Source organism: Apteryx rowi, unplaced genomic scaffold (assembly GCF_003343035.1).
Source record: "Apteryx rowi isolate R43461 unplaced genomic scaffold, aptRow1 scaffold_99, whole genome shotgun sequence".
Lineage (NCBI taxonomy): Eukaryota > Metazoa > Chordata > Aves > Apterygiformes > Apterygidae > Apteryx > Apteryx rowi.
This window is the reverse complement of record NW_020451304.1, coordinates 2,095,753-2,115,734: the sequence shown is the minus strand read 5'-3', so window position 1 is coordinate 2,115,734 and position 19,982 is coordinate 2,095,753. Positions and strand designations below refer to the sequence as shown.

At 42.4% G+C, this 19,982-nt stretch overlaps 1 protein-coding gene across 6 annotated transcripts in view; it reads right to left on the bottom strand.

Annotated features, from left to right (window-relative positions):
- The window catches only part of MYO1C (myosin IC), a 22,951-nt gene extending 3,511 nt beyond the window's left edge, over positions 1–19,440 (bottom strand). Inside the window, exons 1-28 of one of the 6 annotated variants that reach the window (XM_026055248.1) lie at positions 19,217–19,440; positions 18,053–18,208; positions 17,307–17,422; positions 13,547–13,745; positions 12,533–12,613; positions 11,781–11,960; positions 11,482–11,580; positions 11,120–11,233; positions 10,499–10,570; positions 10,085–10,204; positions 9,764–9,846; positions 9,055–9,160; positions 8,601–8,681; positions 8,092–8,183; positions 6,949–7,043; positions 6,679–6,725; positions 6,428–6,508; positions 6,141–6,246; positions 5,454–5,571; positions 5,144–5,257; positions 4,899–4,975; positions 4,695–4,763; positions 4,142–4,226; positions 3,352–3,511; positions 2,876–2,959; positions 1,155–1,248; positions 999–1,054; positions 330–465 (exon numbers count right to left, since the gene is read on the bottom strand). In XM_026055248.1, coding sequence (XP_025911033.1) covers positions 330–465; positions 999–1,054; positions 1,155–1,248; positions 2,876–2,959; positions 3,352–3,511; positions 4,142–4,226; positions 4,695–4,763; positions 4,899–4,975; positions 5,144–5,257; positions 5,454–5,571; positions 6,141–6,246; positions 6,428–6,508; positions 6,679–6,725; positions 6,949–7,043; positions 8,092–8,183; positions 8,601–8,681; positions 9,055–9,160; positions 9,764–9,846; positions 10,085–10,204; positions 10,499–10,570; positions 11,120–11,233; positions 11,482–11,580; positions 11,781–11,960; positions 12,533–12,613; positions 13,547–13,745; positions 17,307–17,422; positions 18,053–18,208; positions 19,217–19,228 — 2,833 coding nt within the window. In that variant the 5' untranslated portion in view covers positions 19,229–19,440. Of the gene's footprint in view, positions 1–329; positions 466–998; positions 1,055–1,154; positions 1,249–2,875; positions 2,960–3,351; positions 3,512–4,141; positions 4,227–4,694; positions 4,764–4,898; positions 4,976–5,143; positions 5,258–5,453; positions 5,572–6,140; positions 6,247–6,427; positions 6,509–6,678; positions 6,726–6,948; positions 7,044–8,091; positions 8,184–8,600; positions 8,682–9,054; positions 9,161–9,763; positions 9,847–10,084; positions 10,205–10,498; positions 10,571–11,119; positions 11,234–11,481; positions 11,581–11,780; positions 11,961–12,532; positions 12,614–13,546; positions 13,746–14,178; positions 14,930–17,295; positions 17,423–18,052; positions 18,209–19,216 lie in introns of those variants that run through there. The other 5 variants (XR_003251840.1, XM_026055250.1, XM_026055249.1 and 2 more) reach the window with 5 other exon arrangements.
- Between the last annotated feature and the right edge of the window lie 542 nt (positions 19,441–19,982).

Genomic DNA, 19,982 nt, shown 5'->3' with positions numbered 1-19,982 from the left:
TGAAGTCAGTGTCAAATATTTAGAGGGCTAAATGCCATAGCAGTGTCCTAAGCAGCTGCTATGTAATAGTGCAGCTCCCTTGCAGTGGAGATGTGCAATTGAGAAGTGACTTTGGTACAAGGGAGATGGTTTCTGGGAGACTGAGTGATTTTTGTGATGCTCACTTTCTGGAGTTTTAGGAATTTCAAGACTTCAAATGCTTATTGATATCAGCTCAAGTCTTGTCCAGGACAAACACAAATTATTTTTCTTATTATTTTTAGCTGAATGCAGTCTTCACCTTGGCTATAATCAGGTCAGTCAAAACCCCTTTATCTTGTCATTCTCACCTGTCAGATTGGCATAATCAATCCGTTGTTTGATTTTGGATTCTTCAACTATGACGACTGCATTCTGGGTAAGAAGCAGCTGCCGTGCTCTTGCTTTGTATCCTTTCCGGTCATACTTGATTACAGGGACTGCATACTGAAATAAGTGTTATCAGTGCTAAAAAATGGAGCTTGTTTAGATGGCAGCTACCTTCCCTCTAGTCTAGAGAGCTCGCAAAGGTACTGACCAGTGATTTGTAAACTGGGAGTGGAGACGATCCTTTTGAGCCCTACTCTCAGTTCTGCCATAGTCTTTGCTGACCTAGAGGAGTTCTGAAAAATAACTTGGCCACTCCTGCCAAATCTGGACTATACCTGTCTGACCATGGGTTTGAAAAATCCAGATTAAACTTCAGTCTGTGTAGGCTTCTTCATCACCTTCTTCCTCTCCCCCTTAAGCATCTCAAAGCATCATGAACACCAGCCATGCCAGTGACAACCCCTTCAATTCTTATTGCCATAAACTCATCCAAACCTCCCTTCCCATATGCTATCATCTAAGGTATTATGACCTTAATCTAATATAAAATTCTTAGTACATTTTCTTTGGAAGTGTAATCTTCCAATAAAGACTTTCAATTCTGCTGAATAATTCTAGAAGCTTGACAAAAGCATTAGGACACATCTCACCTTAATTGCTTCATTTTCTAAAGCCTGAAGGACTTTAGCATTTATCTCCTCGTTACCTAAGTGAAAAACAAAGAGGAGGTGTCAAAGAGAAATGTATGGGAAGAAAAGAGCAGATGAATCTCTTTCTTCCTGTTCAAATTTGCAACGCCTACTCACCAAGTCGAGTGTTGATGAAGAGTCTAGGAACGCTCTGAGGATAATTGTCTTTTTTGCCCTTAAAAATCTCACTGGCAATCACTTTTTGTTCCAACTGCAAGGACAAGAGGTTTTTTTGTTTGTTTAGTATAAAAACTCTCTTAAAGATACTTCTAACAATCATCACCTAGTTCTGACCCTGTGAATCATACTAGTTAGTTACAAAATTACACAAAATATTCCATACATCCCCTATCCTTTCAACAGCTACCCTACCTTTACAGAGTGGTCTGGTGGAAAAGAATTCTCTCAGCTTCCTCGTTTTCTGCTTTTTTTTTTCCTCTCCTCTTTCAAAAGTATGCATCATATTTCTGGTTTGAATTTACAGACCTAGGTATCCAATCTCTGCATTTTGTTAATGCCTTCCTTAGATTAAAGATTCTCAAAACTCTCCCCGTGCAGAGACTCTCTCAACCTCTTCCTCCTCAAGCTAACCAAGCTGGGGTTCTCTGCCACTGTAAGCCTCTTTTTTTTTCATGTTTCAGATTTTTATTTTTTTTCCCCTGAAGCCTTTTAAGCTAGTCAATGTCTTTACTAAAATACTGGCAAAAAAGTTACGGCCTTACCAGCACCATGTCACATAGTCATGAGAGCTCCCCAACCTACTCAACGGTCTCTGCCTTAGCCTCTGACACACAGTACGATTCCGTGAGTTTCCCTATTGTACTGGGAGTTCCTGTTTGGATGATTAGTCACCATCAAACTTGCATCCTGGAAGACCATCCCTGGGAGAGGGAATACTCGCCCACTCTGTAAATACAACCTGTGCTCTGAGCTCCTAACGTGTATTTCTTCAGAAGAACAAAGCCACTGAACAACGGAAATGAGAAATACCCTTTGCTTTATAAAGGGCAAATAGACACTATTACAGAGTATAAAGTACATGAGCTAAGAAATTTGAAATTCATTATCAGCAAGGCTGGTTTGCTGCGGGGGGAAGTGTTCTGCTCAGTTTCAGTAATGGCTGGTGTTAATCCTGTGTCCTTAATCACAGGCTAATCCACTAACTACTCTACAGTATTTCACTACAGGTGCAATTTGGAAGCAATTTAATTTAGCTATGCAATATTAAAAAAAAAGTTTGAAGGCAAATATTGATATCTCCTGAATGTATACATTTCCCATTCTCTCTCTTTACTCAGCTTTCCACTATGAAAAAAACTCACCCCCATGACTAAGATGAATCAAATTTCAATATAATTTTTATTTATTTTAGCTGGAACAACACTGGAACAGAATATTATTCATATAACTTGCCTGTTTGTAAAATGACTAGTTTTGCACCTGCTGGATTCTTGCTCTCTGCTTTATATGATGCAAGCGGAAAGACCCTGCTTCTTACTTTTTTATCTTTCACAGGAAGAATAACATGGCATTTCAGTATAGAAATTATATAGGGGCACAAATATACAAATGTTTATATATTAAAATATGTATATGATATTTTATTTTCCACACATTCTATACAGCTCCATCTTTCCTTCTCTGGTCTTTTGTCTATAATGTAAAAATTGAAAATGTTCCTGTGAAACCATTAGCCAACCAGAGAAGAATTCTGTGCTTCAGGAATTCCTCTCCCTCTCCAGTAGTACCCTTATTCCTCTCATTCAACTGCTGAGAACCTGCTTTTGTTCTCAAGACTATCAGAGTAATCGGGCAAGTAATGCAAATTTGTCACGTACCTGCTGCTTCCACTCTGGGCTGATTCTCTTGCAGTAGCTCCAGACCATGTTCTGCATGCATAGCTGCCTCAGCAGCTGGGATGCCTGAAGGAGATTTCATAGAGTAAGTGAAAATAGCTCCAAGTTACCCCAAAAAAATAAAAATAAAAATCCAAACAATGAAGAAAGAAGTAACTGCAGAAAATACAAGGTTGAATTAAAATAGTGTTTTATTAATAGAGTGAGTTTTAGAATTAAATAGTAGGAAGTTCATTTCCTACCCTTTTCTAAGAGAGCTTGCCCTGCAACATTTCTCAACTGATTTAGAATGCAGAATAAATACTGGGGAATATTCCTCTTTACCCGGTTATTCCCTTCCTCACTTCTGCTGTACCTATGATCCAAGCAAACAAGGAACTTTGGATAAGATAACTGGAACTTTCTGCAATCTTATTTTTGATCAAGTAAAAAAACCATTCGTGTGTGGTTCTGCCTACCTCGCAGAGCGACGGAGGAGGAGTTGGCCACGATTTGTCCAAAACATTCTTTGGCAAATTACGCTTAAGGTTCATCAGGAAGGAAAAGCGGATATAATCAAGGAAATACTCGTTCTCCGGGCAGCGAGGGTAGTTCCGGTAAATAAAACCTTTAATGAACCTGATGGGGGGAGGAAAAAAGAAAATGGAGGTTAGCCAACACCACCGATAGAGGTCTCTTCCAACCGAGTCATCCCTGGGCCCCCGTGAGCTTCCAGATACAGCGAGGGTAAAAGGTGAGTTAACATAAAAGATGAGTGGACAGTTGGGGGCATTAAATGCACTGGGACAAGTCTGCAAAATAAGCATCAACACTGAGAAGAAAAAGGAACTGAAATTTGAAAGAGCTAGGAACTCGAGTTCCACTAGGGAATCTGAGAACTGGCAAGTACCAAGTGGATAACAGAGGCACTGACTGCCAAAAGGGAAGTTTCGATGATAATAAAATATGGAAAGCTAGTTTCTAAATTTTCTCTGTTGTATCTGCAATCAGGCTAGCCAAACAGCTTTCCCTGTTTGCAGACAAGCATACTCAAATGTCACAAAATAACCTACATTCAGATAAGAGACTCCCACATTTCCTGAGCTTTATTTGGTTCAAAAAAAAAAAAAAAAAAAAATCACAGCTATTAAAAGATCACAGACACTGTATTNGCTATTAAAAGATCACAGACACTGTATTCTTAATCAGCCTTTTGTTAGAAAATAAATACTCATTGGATGGACCTTTTTTTTCTTTTTTTAAACACACCTTCTAATAGTCTCTACTGCCCGCTTCTTTTTGGCAGCTTTTCGGCGTCCCAAGGTTCCCCGCCACCATGACTGGATAGTTATTGCTAAAAATAATAAAAACAGTGTAAAAATCTTTAAGCAAGCTCCTTAATACAAATATTGACTCTGTACATGAGCTGGAAACGAAGAGTGCTCAAGAAAGCCCTCTCCAAAAAAAACCAAGCCTTCACAGTGGCATATCAGAAAGAACATAATTTCTTAACCATATGATACAATGAATAAATAACCAATGTCAATAAAAGCATCTGCAGATGGGAACCGCTGTATGGGGCGAGGTGGGCGGCTGCTCTGTGAACATAAGTTAAATCTTCTCTTACTCGGAGTCTCAAAGACTAAAGGTGGAAGGACTTGGCACCACACCTAACGCCCTCCACTCTGCTTGCTGCAGCAAGGCTTTGGGGATTTTAATTCTTGCACAGCAAACTCAAGTCATCTCTGACCTCTTCTCTAAAACCACAGTGGCCATTTCAAACCATGCAGATGACACTATTGCAGTTTCAGTTCTCTCATACCTGAGTGTTTCATGTGCAAGAATTTCTTCCGGCGGTAGAAACCTCTCCATGTGGCCTGCATTTTTGTTGCTGAAATTGCAAGAGAAAGAGCAATTTGAAATTGTGACCAAACATGAGATTTTTGTTAGAGAAAGTCAATTTTTTTAAACAACAAGCACAAAACAGCTCACTGTCCACAAAGCTACTGTGCTGTGTGTGACTCACCAAGACTTTGCTTTCTTACTTCCAGAGCATCTTCCGTTGCAAACAAAGTCTTGGGAAAGCGGATGAAAATCTTTGTTCTAGAAATAGAAATGCAGAATTATGTTTAACATGCCAGAGAAGTTTGCTTCCTGTCCTTAGCATCCCTTTGGGGATCTCTAATCTTTTCTCCACCCGTTAGACAGAGAAGCCTTGACACTGACTTCCAATAATTCATAATCCCAAATTAAGAAAACATAGGAACTAACCGTCCCATTTTGTATTCTTCTGGTTTGTAGCCAAGATGTTTCACCAGCACAGCCACTCCATCATGGGGCCGTCCATCCCATGTAGGCCATGTTTCTGGACAGAGTGATTTGTACCTGTAAATCGACAGCAGGAGAAACCTTAGCAAGAGAAAGTCCAACCTGTACAGTGCAACGGAAAGGGAGAGAAGCCATCCTTCCCTCTCCCTCAAGAAAAGTCTTGCAGGTACAAGGGCTGCCTGTTTGCTGTTCACCTCCCCAGCCACAACATCCGTAGGACAAGGGAGGAGAGGTAAATCCAAGGTCATCGTACCTCTGCAAGAAAACTTCATATTTCCTTCGGTACGCAAACCCAGCTCTGCGCACTCGCAGGTTCTCCATCAAGCCCAGGTATTTCACCTGATGTCGGATTAAAACTTCATCAAATCGATCTTGAGAGAGCAGGAAAATGGAGGAACATTACTAGTGTATAGCTGCCCCTTAATATGGGGAAGGCACTTTCAGCTCTTTGTTTTATGTTAACAGATTATCTTTCACCTCTACCCCATCCTCACTGTGCAAATCCCACACAACCTCGTGTCCCATGCCCCCCCCTTTTAATATACATTATTTAATGTAGCCTTTAATATACATTTGATATACATTTTTAATATACACTTATTTAGTTCCAAAAAAGACATTCTCCTTTATGCTCTATGCAAACAGGAAGAGGAAATGAGGGAGAATAAAGGAGATTATTAAAAGGAAGTGATGTAACTTCACATTCTTCACCTTAAACATGACCCTACTCCATCACTTTCCACAAGACCACTGCCCCCATTCTGATTCCTGGTTGCTGGTACTGCCACTGCCTCCCCACAAGCTCTGGCACTGGCGCAGAATGAAAAGTCTCGCAGGACTTAGTCATTTGAGCGCCTCTCTCTGCCTCACTGGCTGGGATCTAGCAGTCTATGCAGCTGTCGTACAAAAACATAGAGAGGAAGAGTCACCAGAGCCATACCAGCCTGTTTAGCGTCGTTTGGTTTAATGCAACGAATGTACGAGGGTTCTTTGGACATCAGAATTTCCATGAGTTTGGAGAGGCTGTTTTTAAACTGAGTTGCTGCCTAGGAAAAAAGAAAGCAAGCTATGTATGAAGTGATGACTTCATAGGCAGCTAGTACTAGTACAGCTAGTACTTGTGCCCGAGGAACAAACTTCACAGTCTCCCAGCCTTAAAGACGAGAGGCTTGCATTCTGGTTACCACGTTAGGCAGGACACGTCTTTAAGAACATCTGTGTTCTTACCGTTTCAGGTCTCTTTTTGTCCGTCAGCTCTGTCCTGTCAAAACACTGATTTATGATAGGATTCTCAGAGTTGCACATGGTCTGCAGAGAAAGACATTTTCAGCAATGAAGTACAGAGTGCATCTCAGACTATCAGAGGAACATGGGACAAAATTGGGTGTCTTTTGTTTGTTTGTTGTTGTTTTAATACCCATTTTGCACCTGATTGTTTCCGATACTCGGCGAAACAACCATTCTCTATCCACACTCACCTCCTTCAGGTTCCGAAAGAGAAGGTCATTGTTTTTATCTAGAAAACCTGGAAGAAAAAAAAAATCACTCAGGCTGCCACCACTGTTCCACAGGAACTTCACAACAAGGCAGGAATTTAAGATGAGAGATTCACGCAGTTAATCAAATGATATGTGGAGATATTCTATGCCCACATTGATCTTTACTATCTAGTGAAGCTGTTTTAATTAAAAGGACAGGAGATGGGAGGAGAAGGGAGTAAGAGAAGCCAAGATGGTGCACACACTTGCCTGCAACACTGTAGGTGACCTCTCCAGCATAGTGCAAAAGGCGAAACTCTTCCCGCCCCAGTGACTTGCGAGTCTTTTGGTCAGCGAGCTTGTGCCTGGCGAGAAAGCAAAAAGGCTTCATGAGGAACGAACAGTTGCTCATTGTGTGGATTCATCTCAAAACCCACTTGGGCATTTCACCCCTGAGTGGGACTATATGAACTCAGGGGTGGGGGGGAACACACACACTTGCTAATCTTCAAGACTGAAAGTAAAAAAAGTGAGAGTCACCAACCAGCCAGTCGGCTCCCAGTCATAAAATCTATTTACATTTATTTCCAATGAAGGAACTTTCAGCTTCCTGGCGAGGCTGCAGGGTGGGTCTACACATGTATGAAATTAGAGCGGAGGCAGCAGGTGAGAGGGCAATGAAGATGCTGGCAGCCGGCTGGCATGCTCATGGGATGCCATACAGACTGATCTGAGCAAAGCAGAGTGTTCGACAGGAAGAGACAGGACATTTGGAGCTGCAGTATGTTAAATAGTCACTCCAAAACTGAAGCGAACAGTCCTGAAAGCTACAAACGCGGAATTCACACCCATTAAACTGGAGTGGCAGCAATATGGATAGTTTACCAAAGTCAAAGGAGATGATCAAAACCACCTGGGAAGCAGACATGCACACTGGTGAATTAGTGCGGTATTAAACTCTCAGGCACATCAATTTCAAAAGCACTGGCACTGCTTAAATCACTCTAATGTGTATACACCTCTGAACGCTTTTACGAGCAGAATTCTGCTCCATGCTCTAGTTATTCCTCGGCTAGACTTTAGTCATCTTCCCCCAGGAAGCCATCAAATGCTGGGGAATGATCTGGCCTAATACTCCGAGACAGAAGAGGAAAAGCAGAGTTCATCGCACTTGGAGTATTAGGCCAGATCTTAGAGCAGCCAAGAAACTGCAAGCCTGCAAATTCCTTGGACACATTAGCAGAGGGATGCCAGGAAGAGATAAGTGAAGAGGCAAGAAAGTAATGGAATGTTTTGTTGCTCCTATTGTATTTTGAAGGTTAGTCTTCAAAAGAGCACGGCAGTTAGTATCAATAGCTCTGTCACACACTTGGATCCTACTGTATAACTATCCTCAGCTATGGGAACACTCACGTGAGAAAATGAGGGTGATTCTTCACAGTTTCTTCAAGCTTCTCCAAGAATGTTGTATCTGTGGCATCCCCAGGTCTCAGACACTCTTCATCCTAAAAAGGAGCCACCAAACACATGCACTCTAGCACTGACTTCTTCGCATGCTTCTCAGCATACAGGCCAGCTCTAATTCTATCTCACTGAAACACCGTCCTGATTTGACTCTGGCCTTTTCATAGCGAGGCCACCTCACACCTTCACTTCACTTAGTTCAACAAATGAGAACTGTTGAGCTGAAAAGGAGAACGCTTCTTCTTCTAGACTGCCTGAATTGGAAGCTTCTTCCCTGAGAGCAGATGAAGATGATACAAATTGACTTTTGATGGTGTCACTGTTCTGTGTACTAGCGCTCTGCCCTCCAGCGCGAACAATCCTTATATAAGCTTTAACCTTTTTTTCCTATGTTATTTCTCCTTGTTTTCCACCATGCTGCCCCRAGCTTTTCATTTAAAAAGGTGTTGTCAACTCACCAAAATAGAAATGATGCCTTTGAATTTCTCTTCCACCAAATCACAAATGATTTTGTTATTGAAATACTGAACGGGCTCCCACTGCAAAGACAAGAAAGCACACTTGAATGACAGCTATCCTAAACTGCAAAAAAAACATGCAAAATTCAGTACATTTCAGACAACACATTATTTAAGTAGTCTTTCTGTCAAATTTGAAACTTTGTTTTCCTAACGTTCCCTTCAAGAAGAAACCTTTTTATCACAGTAAAAGATTAAAATGGCATGACTCACTTCCAGGTGTATCACACACTGATACCAATACAGTTTAAAAAGAAAGGAGAAGGAAAAGCTCTTTCAAGCATTTACTTTGGAGGCCATTGTTATTAGCAGCTCCATTTCTAATCATCTGTCTTCTGGTCCGAAGGAGGTGATACAAAGAAGATAATGGAAGCGTGGTGACGCTGGCTCTTACCGCTATGCCTTCCGACTCGTATTCCTCTTGTTCTGACTTTAATGTGAGCTCTATGAAGAGCTGCTGCAATTTTTCATTACAGTAATTAATACAAAATTGCTCAAAGCTGCAGACAAAAACCAGAGAGAAATAATCACTAATACTGCACCGCATGTAAAATAAGCTATAATCAGTGGACAGCAGCATGTTTTCCTCTGTATCACAAACTTTTAAGAAGGGCCCACAAATATCATAAATTTGAGAGTCTGGGCTCATTGCTATCTGTCCAGAGTTAGGTTCCACACTGACATAATCTCTTAAATTGTTCAGTAACTGTGTTTTCCCATTCACACTCCCACAGAAAGACAGCAGAACAGTCATAACTGTACTAGAGACCTATACAAATGTTTAAGATATCATATGAATATGCCCCAAAAAGAGAACAGTCTCTTTAAAATACTGGGACAATAAATAGCTGTAAATGCTAAATATCAGCTGGATGTCCCAAGTATTAGAAGCTCCTATTTAGAAATGTGGAACTTAGACCTTTCAGCTGCCCTGTGATGATCAGTTATTCAGCTGACTTCCAAAAATCCGAAACACCATCTCTTTCTCTCTTACTAAGAAGTACCAGACATGGAAAATGTCTTACTTCACAATGGAGAAAAAACACTGAGCACTAAGTCATGCATAACTTACTCAAAACTCAAAGACACTGATGGAAACAAACCTGTTGTGCTGGAAAACTTCAAATCCATAGATATCAAGCAACCCTAGAACTGTTGTACTTCTCCAGCCTGGAAACTCTCCCTCCTGCAACAGGGCAAAAAATAAACATTCATACATGGCTATGATACATCACTGATCTGCCCCATTTAATTACGGTATTTACTCCTTTACCCTCTTCTTAGTGGAATACAAATTCATTTGGAAGTCACTGTACGTATGGTACTGTGGCACGGAACTGAGCATGTCTCTGCTTTGCAGCTACGAGGTTTGAAAGCCCCCTTCACACTTGGCTGTATGTCAAAAAACCAAAAGGTTCATTTACCTTGTAAGCAAGAGACTTGTTAACCTTGTTCACCAGCCAGGAGAAAGTGCGTCCATATATTGCCTTAGCGAGAGCATCCCTTGCATAGGCTGCCTGCTCCAGGTTCAGAGGACTGATTAACTGTATGCAGAAGGAGAAAAAAAGCCCTTCAACAGCCATTCCACTGAGAGATCAAGTTTCCCTAGTTCATTGTTAATAAACAGCCACTTAACAGCATCCTGTCTGGGCTCGGCTCACACCACTGTCTCCCAGCCGCCCTGGCCGTGAATCACCATCAGGTTATACGAGACTTGCACTGACAAACCTCCTTTGAGAAGCGTGAGAAGTGAACTGCTCAACTTTGGTAAGAGAGCTGATGGCAGCTAGCTTGCTTTAATTCCATATGCCTCCCAGGTCCCCAGCTCATTTTCTTACCTCTTCCCCTTTTGCTATGATCTTCTTGTGGATCAATGAATCTCGAAGTACGGAGCCCTCAACTGCTAGAAGCTGCAAAGCAGTAGAATATTAACTTATGAAGCAGTACATTCAATTTATCAGTATTTACTTTTAAAAGATCAGAAAGTCTAGTCCACAAAAGTACAATTCGGTGAAACAATCTTCTATTTCCCATTTAAACCGGCAAGACTTTGCATGTCAATCCTTCCTTTTCCTCCCGCACACCAACTCCTTTCTGCCAGTGATACGATCTAACAATAATACCACTAAACAGGCTTGACTATTCTTGCCCAAAGAACTGACTGAGCAGAACCACAAGGGCTCTTCTTTCTTCAAGTCTTCTCCAGAGTAGGTCTATTCCTGCCCCAGTGCTTGAAGGCAAAAACTCAGTCAGTGGTGGATTGAGTGGTAAATAGAGGAGTTGTTAATTAAGAAGTGTTTTAATGTTAACGTTTGCATTGTATTTAGGTCAAGTAAGAGTAACTTTATGACAGAAGTCCTAAATCATATTCCAAAACAAAAAAAAGGTACCAAGTTCAAAATATGGAAACCTCTCTAATGCATTTTTAATGTAATGTATCTTTAACAGATGATACTTACCCTAGCCAGATATTTAATCTGATTCTCTGTAGTCACCTGAGCATTTCCTTGCTCATCAGCAGCAAACTGCACATTCCCCAGATGCAGAACACTAGCCACAATGCTCAGCAAATCCTAGGATGAAACCAACAGGGGGAAATCAGCATTATGAGTTAGAAACAAGTACAGAAGGAAAGCACACCTAGAGAAGGCAGTGAGATTTTTGTGTTAATTATCCTAATTACCAGGCCATACATCTTGTTTCAGGATTTTTGCAGAGAATACATTCATTCCAAAGGCTGCCCTTGATCAGAAATAACAAATCAAAGCAGAAAAATTCCTTAGGAGCAGGAAGAACAGCTTTGCCGTCAGACATGTCTTACCTCCACCTCGCTGTCATTGAAGCTTATAATGGTCAAGGCCCTTCGCACAATCTTCCAATCATTTTTATCATTTATGGAACTGACCCTTGCACACTGACCCTAAAAAACACACAGTGATAGAAAGAAATATATTGTTGTCAAAGATGTATTACTTGGGCCGAATGCATTTCTGCCATACATTTCTTTTCAGAGCAGAGTCATCTCAGTCATTTCTGAAGTGAGCGAAGGAAGCTACAAAGTCAACTGAGAATATTTGTCCTATAATATAAAGTCAGTAACAGTTATTAGTTAATGCACACCTTTACTAGGTAATGGTACTGCTGTGGACTCTTTTCAAGGCCTAGCCTTCGCAGCAAGTCCTCTTCCCCTCCTTCTAGCAGCTGGTAGAAAATGTGGAAGTTCCTCTCTCCATGATTCTGGTGCACAACTCGAGACTTTTCCAGGAGGTAGTTCAAGATGTGGCCCCCAACAGGTGCCCCCTAAATCAAACCAGATAAATTGAAATAGTTCATCAACATAGAGGAAAATCTTTCTGCTTTTATGGTGGTCTGTTCAAAGACAAAAAGGATACAAAATGACAGCCTACAAAAGCAAGAGAAATATCTGTCATTTTGTATCACAATCTCTCATTCAGCAAATACACGATGGTAATTTGAGTTTTGAAGTGTATGCAAAATGAGATATAAAATGAAAATATAACACTATTATATATATATGAAAATACAACACCATTATATAGATCATTGCTACAGCACATACTGAATACTATCTTCACTTTTACATTCCCCTTTTCATAAGGAAATTGACATAAAAGAAAAAAGCAATAAAACTGAGTGTGGAAGGATTATATATTGAGTTTTAAAAAGGGAAGCGTGTTCTATAAAATCCTCTGGAACCAAACTTTGCCAGACATAGATGCTATTCACGTGGTCTGCAGAGAAATGCAAACCAATAGCTCCATGCAGACATCAGTACAAGCAAGCAGATGCAACAGAGTCCTCCCTCCTATGACTGGGACGAATTCTGAAGTATAAAACAGATTTCAAGTTACCCTGTAATCAAACTGCACATCCATGTATTTTCCAAATCGGCTGGAGTTATCATTCCGAAGGGTTTTTGCATTTCCAAAGGCCTGAAATGAGGATGTATTAGAGAGAGAAAAACAAAAAAAATCAAATGAGATTTATAAACGCTTTGGTGAAGCTGCCAGTTGTTTATGTATGGCCATTAAAGCCCAGGTTTATTCCTTTTGCAAGGGAAACCAAGAAGAAAACAGGTAACTTCCCAAATATTAATGTTGATCTTTATACACAGTGCAAGCGCTGCAGAAGGAGCGTGCTTCCGAAAACAATTCCATCCCCCCTAGCAAGTTTACTTTAATGCCATTTCACTGCTGACAGCACATGTCGTGTCTGACAGTCTTCTCAAAGCTTCCTCTTTCATCACAACTGCTGGCGCACAGAAACCCACAGCTCTGCTCACAGAAGGCAGCATCCTAACAGGCCTAGGCCTGCCAGGCTTTCTCCTCTCGTTGGGAGCACAACTTCCCCATGCACACAACACCGATTTGAATAAAGAGCGGAAATATTAAAGGGAACTACAAAGACAGCTCGGGACTGGACACTAGAGGACACCACAGCACTAGAAAATGTGGCCATAAATGCATTTATCAAAGGGCAAAGCTGCCCGCAGCAGACGTGTCAAGGTCTGGCTTTGCAAGCTTATGCAGCCCACCAGGACTCTGCCCATTCCATGTGACTCTCTCTTCCCTGCAGCCTGGCCACTCCTGATCCGCTCCTGGCAGACAGGAACGGGCTATGGGAATTTGGCAGCAGCTGGACATTTGGAGCTTTGGCTTAGAAGCAGCCTGGGATTCCCAGGCACAAACGGTCTGCCCATGTGCAGTGAACCAGCGCTCCCAGGATACGCTATCCCCCGTGCACGCGCAGCTCAGTCATGCTGGACATGCCTAGGGGCGTCCGGTTGCCTCCGCCCTCGGCCGGAAAATGTGAGCACCACTGGTGTGACTCAATGCCAAGTTTCAATACTGCGGACTCTGACTTACCTCCAGGACCGGATTGGATTGTAACAGGCGGTCTTTCACGGTTTCAACCTGCTGACTGGCTGGGCAGGTCACAGCGTAATACTGCAGGATCTTCTTGGTGGCCTCAGTTTTGCCAGCTCCGCTCTCCCCAGATATCAGAATACACTGATCCTTCCTCTCCATACGCAGGGAGCGATATGAATTGTCTGCAATAGCATAACTAAGGAACAAAGATAACCAGGCATTAGCTCGTTTCCACAACTGAAGGGCAGAGACTCCTCAGCTAAGACTATCCCATACTGCAAACTCCTAGCAGAGATATCTCAAAGAGAGCTATGTATCCATGGGTTGGGTCAGAGCTCCTTATTGCTTCTACACACAGGTGATGACATGGGAGATTACTGCGGACACCGAGATCTCCATACACATCTTTACCCCTGGGCCAAGTTTCTGTAGGATGATAGCATAGATCTATCAAATTAATTACCTGCCCTTTTTGGAAAAGGCCTTCCTGCTATTAAAATCATTTGGCAGTGGATGTGCAAGGCTATAAAAGGGAAAGAGCAGAGCCATTTGCTCTCTCTGACCATTTTCACATACTCAGATGAGGAGAGTTTCTGTAGAAAAAGCCTAAATGGTGCAGATAAACTTACTTTTCTAAATAAACATGATCTCTCAGTATTGTTCCCCACAGGATGAAAAAGTTTTACATTCAGGCAGCTTGTTTTCCATTGATCTTTATTCTAGCTTGTCCTTTAAGCGATGACACTCTCAGAAAGTCTTTGCTGTGCTGCACTACGTGGGTGGCTACTACAACGTGGCTCCCGAATAGCCCAACCTCTTGCAGCTCCTCTGGGATTGTAGGAAGAATTGGATTAAGACAGCACAGACTAATAAGCAGCCTGCAGGCTCCATAAGCTGCTATCCAACCTGGATCAAATGCTACCCAAACCACCAGATGCTTCCCCCTGCCTGCAAGCAGCCAGCACTATCGCTGCTATCCCTCGACCTAGGCCCTAGACTTTGCCCATTTTTCCCCCCCTTCTCTACTACAAGACCCCTTCAAGACCAGGCAGGGTCTTGTAGCGGGAATCACACACACACACGCGCACACACACACACACTTTTACAACACCAGAGAACAGGAGGGCGAGTTTGACAACGGTGGCAACYGCTTAACGGAGGGACAGAGGAAGAGAAGGACCAGATATAAGAAAAGTGGATAAGGGAAAAGAAGAGCATTAGCTTTCAAAGTGCAATCACGTAAGATGACCTCAATAACAATATTTTTAGCAGTCCTGCATTTGGTTATCAAGCACATATCCTGTCCTCATGCACTTGGCAACCTTTTAATAATTATTGGGCTTTTTCTTGTTTTTTTACTCTCATGCTGTGAAATTAATTAAAAATGATCATGTCAAAATAACAGCCGTGGCCTTCTCAAGTCTATTAATACTTGGTGCTAAGGCAACACCACTGAGCTACCTAGCAACACAACTGCATATTTGCCCCAATAAATTTGCTGAGTCCTTCTCTTCCCATCCAGATTCTGCCTCTGAATTATTTTGAGAGCAAATCAGCTGATAAATGTAAATTTCATTTAAATTTTAAGACCTGCCTCTAGACTGCATGCCTTTACGGAGGGGTTTCGTAATACTTTAAGGAGAAAACTGGCAGCCATGCAAACCGCATACTTTGTACAGAATACCATTTATTTAAAGACGTTTTCTGTCCCATTTGTAGTCACCACCTCTGAACCCCATGGCAGGCTATAAATAGGGCAGGATGTGACAGATCACTCTGGGAAGTATGCTATGTTTCAAGCCCATTGGGATAACTTTTTTCCTTTGAATGACTACATGTGACGCACTTTCCAGAAAACCCAGCACCCAGGCCTAGACCTGAACTTTTTTGACACCGGAATAGCAATACTGAAGCATTTTGGCTTTCTAGAATCAGTTTTGAAAAGAGAAAGAGGGAAAATCTACCTGAAATGTTGTAAAGAGAGAGAAACACAGAGTTTAACACTATAGAGTATTTCACCGCTTTCGAGAGTATTTTGAAGGGCATAAATAATCAAGTAATGTAACTTTAAAAAAATGGAACAATAGCAACAGTTAACAAAAATACCAATTTCCCAGTTGGAGCAGCACTTGTATTTGGTACCCCAGCTCTCAAGGGTTTTCTTATGAGCTGTACATTTTAAAATTTTTCATGGGACTAGTTACAACAAGGAAGAGAACATGACCGATCACTTTGGGGTATGCATCTCTTCGTATAACACAGGTCAGAGCTGCAGCGGAGCTGCTCAGCAGCCCAGGTGACACTTCAGCATTGCCACCAAGCTCAGTCCTGTACTTACTGCTCATGAATAACGAGGAAGCCACAGTCTCAAAGATTTTCYAGAGAGTCACGAAACTCTCACCTAAGGGCAAAGAGGCCCCTAAAAGCGCTCGGATCCCAGGCAGAAGCGGGTGCACCTCGGCCAGATCTCGGCTTGGGAGGCAGGACTGAAAGAAGCCCACATGCCAACGGCAGTTTGCAAGCAGGAGCTCACAGCAGCTAAAGCCGGGGTGAGGCTGGCCAGCCTGCGGCCCGAGCCGCTACCTCCGCAGGGTCTCGGTTGCTTCTCTAGGAACAGCCCGACGCTGATTTAAGTCACTGCAATTCCTTTCCTGCAGCAGATCTCTGTTATTTGGGGCATGCGCGCAAAGACATGATGTACTGACAAACGCAGATCAASGGTAGGTCTTAGCAGGTTTGACTTCAGGGTTTTTCAGGTTTAATCACCACCCTGTAGGTCCAGGCAAGAAGCCTGAAACACTAGAAAATTGCATTTTTATCATAGGAAATACAACTTCAAGTGTCCAGACTTTCCCAAGTAACGGCTTCTCTCCCTCTCTTCTTTGTGCTTATAGTGCATTCTGTGTTTTGCTTACTCTCCTGGGTTATGTGCCAGCAATAAGAAACAGTCCAAATAGTTCACTTAAAAATAATATCATTTAGTCTTCCAAGACCTCTTAAAAAAAAAAAAAGAAAAACCATAAAAAACCTCCAAGAGGTGCTCAGAATTTGGCCCTTGGCCCTGAAAGAAAGCATTTTGGAGCCAAATGTCCTCAGCTCTCAGTCATCTTTCTCTTCAGTCTGACAAAAAAAATTCAAATGCTTTCAAAAATAACTTTCAAACCTCAAACTTCTTTTTTTTTTTTTTTTTAATGGGAAATTGGGAATGCTCACCAGGCCAGGCCATGTAAATAAATACATTCCTTGTTCCAACAGGCTCATGGTATCTTAGCAACGAGGGAAATACCAGATAAATATTGGTCAGGCAGCAACAGAAGAGGTAGGAAAAAAAAAACAACAAAGCAGCCCCCCCCCGCACATATAGACGCACTCTTTCCCCTCGTTAGGCCTGTGCTGGATGAGCGATGCAGCAGCAGGGGAATCGCGCAGCTGGGACAGGCAGACCCCAAGTAACCCTGCAACAATGAACTCCTGTCCTGCCAGGGCTGGGTAAGCAGCTCCGTTCCTCCAGCCAGGAAGGAACCAACTCCCTTTCCAAATACCGCTCTTGCAAAGGCAACTCATCCTCTTTGGAGAGAGAAACAGGAATAGAAAGAGCCGTACACCACACCCTCTAAAGGAGCCTTTATATCCCCGTGTTTTTTAGTGCTGTATCTGGGACAAGGAGAAGTCTTATTTGCTTGCTTTCACACGTCAGTATTATGCGAGCCCCGGCGGGAATGGCACAAGCTGCACTGTTTACCCACAGGCCACTCACAGGTGAGGAGAAACTTCATAGAAGCTGACACCGCGGTATCGCTCCATGTGCTGTTTACTGTAGATTTCCAATTCCTTGTACGGATTGACAGACACCAGAACTGAGCCAATGTACGTCTGAAAAAGAGAGCACAAAGGGAAGAGATTACGTGAGGACTAACAGCGGCTTGTCTCAGAGCCCACAGTTGCTCTGAGGTCCAGCTTGTTGACAAGGACTCCTCGCAGCAGGTCCATTGGGGACACTGCTAGCAACTTCCAAAGAGGCCAAGGGTGCTGAAGAAGCCACCTCTTAGCACAGAGAGCGCGACATCAGAGGAGGTATGCTAGATGTGTCATCCTGGCTGGAAACACAGTTCCTACAGACTGTTTTAGTCCTTCTAATCAGCAAGGACACTGGATTACTTCTCATCTATTGTTTGGGATCAAGTTCTAGCCTGGGGTCGTTGAGCGCTCACCACAGTGGATTCATGCAGTGGAAGGATCTGGTGCAAGTTGGATTTTTGGTGTTGGCAAAACCGCCAAACACCAGCGGGTCTCAACTGGAGCACTGCAAATGAGGCCCTACGTGTGTAAACACGCCACCGGCCCAGACTAGTTCTGAGGCAAGCAGTCATGGGCTATAAAAACTGATACCAGCATCTCTAAAATCCTCCACCTGCAGAGCAAAGCTACGGTCTGCCTTCCATAGCAAACATCCAAATTCAGGTTGCTGATGAGCATTTTGGCTATTGCCACTCTGCTACTCACATAGATCAGATTCTCCTTGAATCGCTTACGTAGGTTTTCAATAAAAGCTGCTTCGCTGGTGAAGTTCTCAAGCAGGACAAAATCCTGCACTCCCACACGGTCGCGGGCTGTCAGAGCGCTCTCCATGGTTATTCGAATACCGTCACTCCCTGCTCCCTGCAACCAAAAGCAGAGGAAGGTTGAGACATTTGTGATTCTCTGTGCAGCTCACCCAGCCCACGAGGACTGTTAACCACAATTTCCCATGGACAGCCGATAAGTAGGAGAGGATATTAGAATAACCTCACTGCTATTGAAAATGCCACTCAATGTATATAAACATTTTTATCAATTAGTTTATACTAATTGCTTTGATGGAAGACGAGCCAGCATTAGGGAAAAGGTATTGCTAGATTTCTAATCACTAATTAAGAAACCCCCAGAAACAAACAAAAAAAGCCCCCAAACATTTCACAGAGAGAATAATACTAAGATTTCCTTTCCCAGGCATCCTTCATCAGGAGTGAGACTGAAATGTCTCATCTCTTCTTTTTCTCTCTTATTTCATAATGGGAAGTCATTTTTAGGTAAGGAATCTTTTATGACTAACAATGATGATTCATCTTATGAGCAAACAGCTTCACATTGCTGACCAATCTAAACGCTTTAGCAAAATACCCAATGGGAAAATCCTGGGAAAATTGAGAACTAATGAGAAAGGACCATTACTGTATCCCAAACCACTGTTATGAATTTAACTTGGGACACTAATATCCATCCCACACATCAAGCAACTTCTGTTCCTTGACTTTCCTCTTAAAAGCCACATTTCTCAATGTGATGTGGTTCAGAGAGAAGCATCTTTGGAAAACAGGTCTGCTGACTTCTTACTTCATTCAGCCTCACATGTTAAAATAGGGAGAGGAAATGTGCACCACGAGACTCAATCACTATTTGCAGGGAAAATTTCTACTAAAGGCGATTAGACCCACTGGACCTGTGACAGATGATATAAAAGGCAAAGAAGATGAGAGACTCCGCAAAAGTCAGAGACAAGAGATATGATATATTAAACAATTTGCCTCATATCTGCCTGCATGCTCTCCTGTTTCCTCACAGTATTTTTAAATCATTCTTATTTTGAAAACCTTTCACAGCAAGCACCTTTCCCCAGAGCACTAATACCTTTTGGAGCATCTGTGGTTATTTCTGGGCTATTTTCATCACTGGCAGGAACACCACTGGAGCTTGCTCCTAAGGGTATTGCTAGTGCAGGAGCCCTAAGTCACACTGTATTGTAGCAGCATAACGAAGCAGGAACGCAGGACCCCTGCTCAAACGCTATCTTCCAGCCCCAAACCCCTGCACAACGATGTAGATGATTTTTGCAGACTTGCATTATCAGGTAGTGCCTTTTTGCTCCTTCTCAAGATATAAGAGTGGTCAGAGCACAGGGACTGATGGCATGCAGGGGAAAAAATATAAAATAAAAACAACCTCGGTCAGAAGAAATTTTAGCTTAAGGTTTGTTTTATCAAGCATTTCACACTGGTGAAAGAAATAGGGATAAATCACATACAAATAATTCAGGCTGGAAATTAGAAGGCTTCTAGCAGAGCAGTGCAATTCTGGAGCAGCCTTTGGACAAGGTAATGGGAACGGAAGCACAACCAAAAGAAAATAACTAGTTCTCAAGTGGGTAAGTTTATGAATACAGTTTCAAAACACAGCTGCCTGAAAAATTGCTGAGGAGAAACTTCAACCCTCGCACAGTTAATCCAAGTTTATATAATTCTGAAGACTTTCACAGAAAACGTCACTTTGCAGTTTCAGCAGCTCTTTCACAAGCCACTCCTCGGAGCTAGGACAAACGGAGCCCTGCTGCACACATCCAGCCTAAGGAAGAAGCTCTCTCTCCTACTTCGAACACAATTTCCTACACAAAACACAC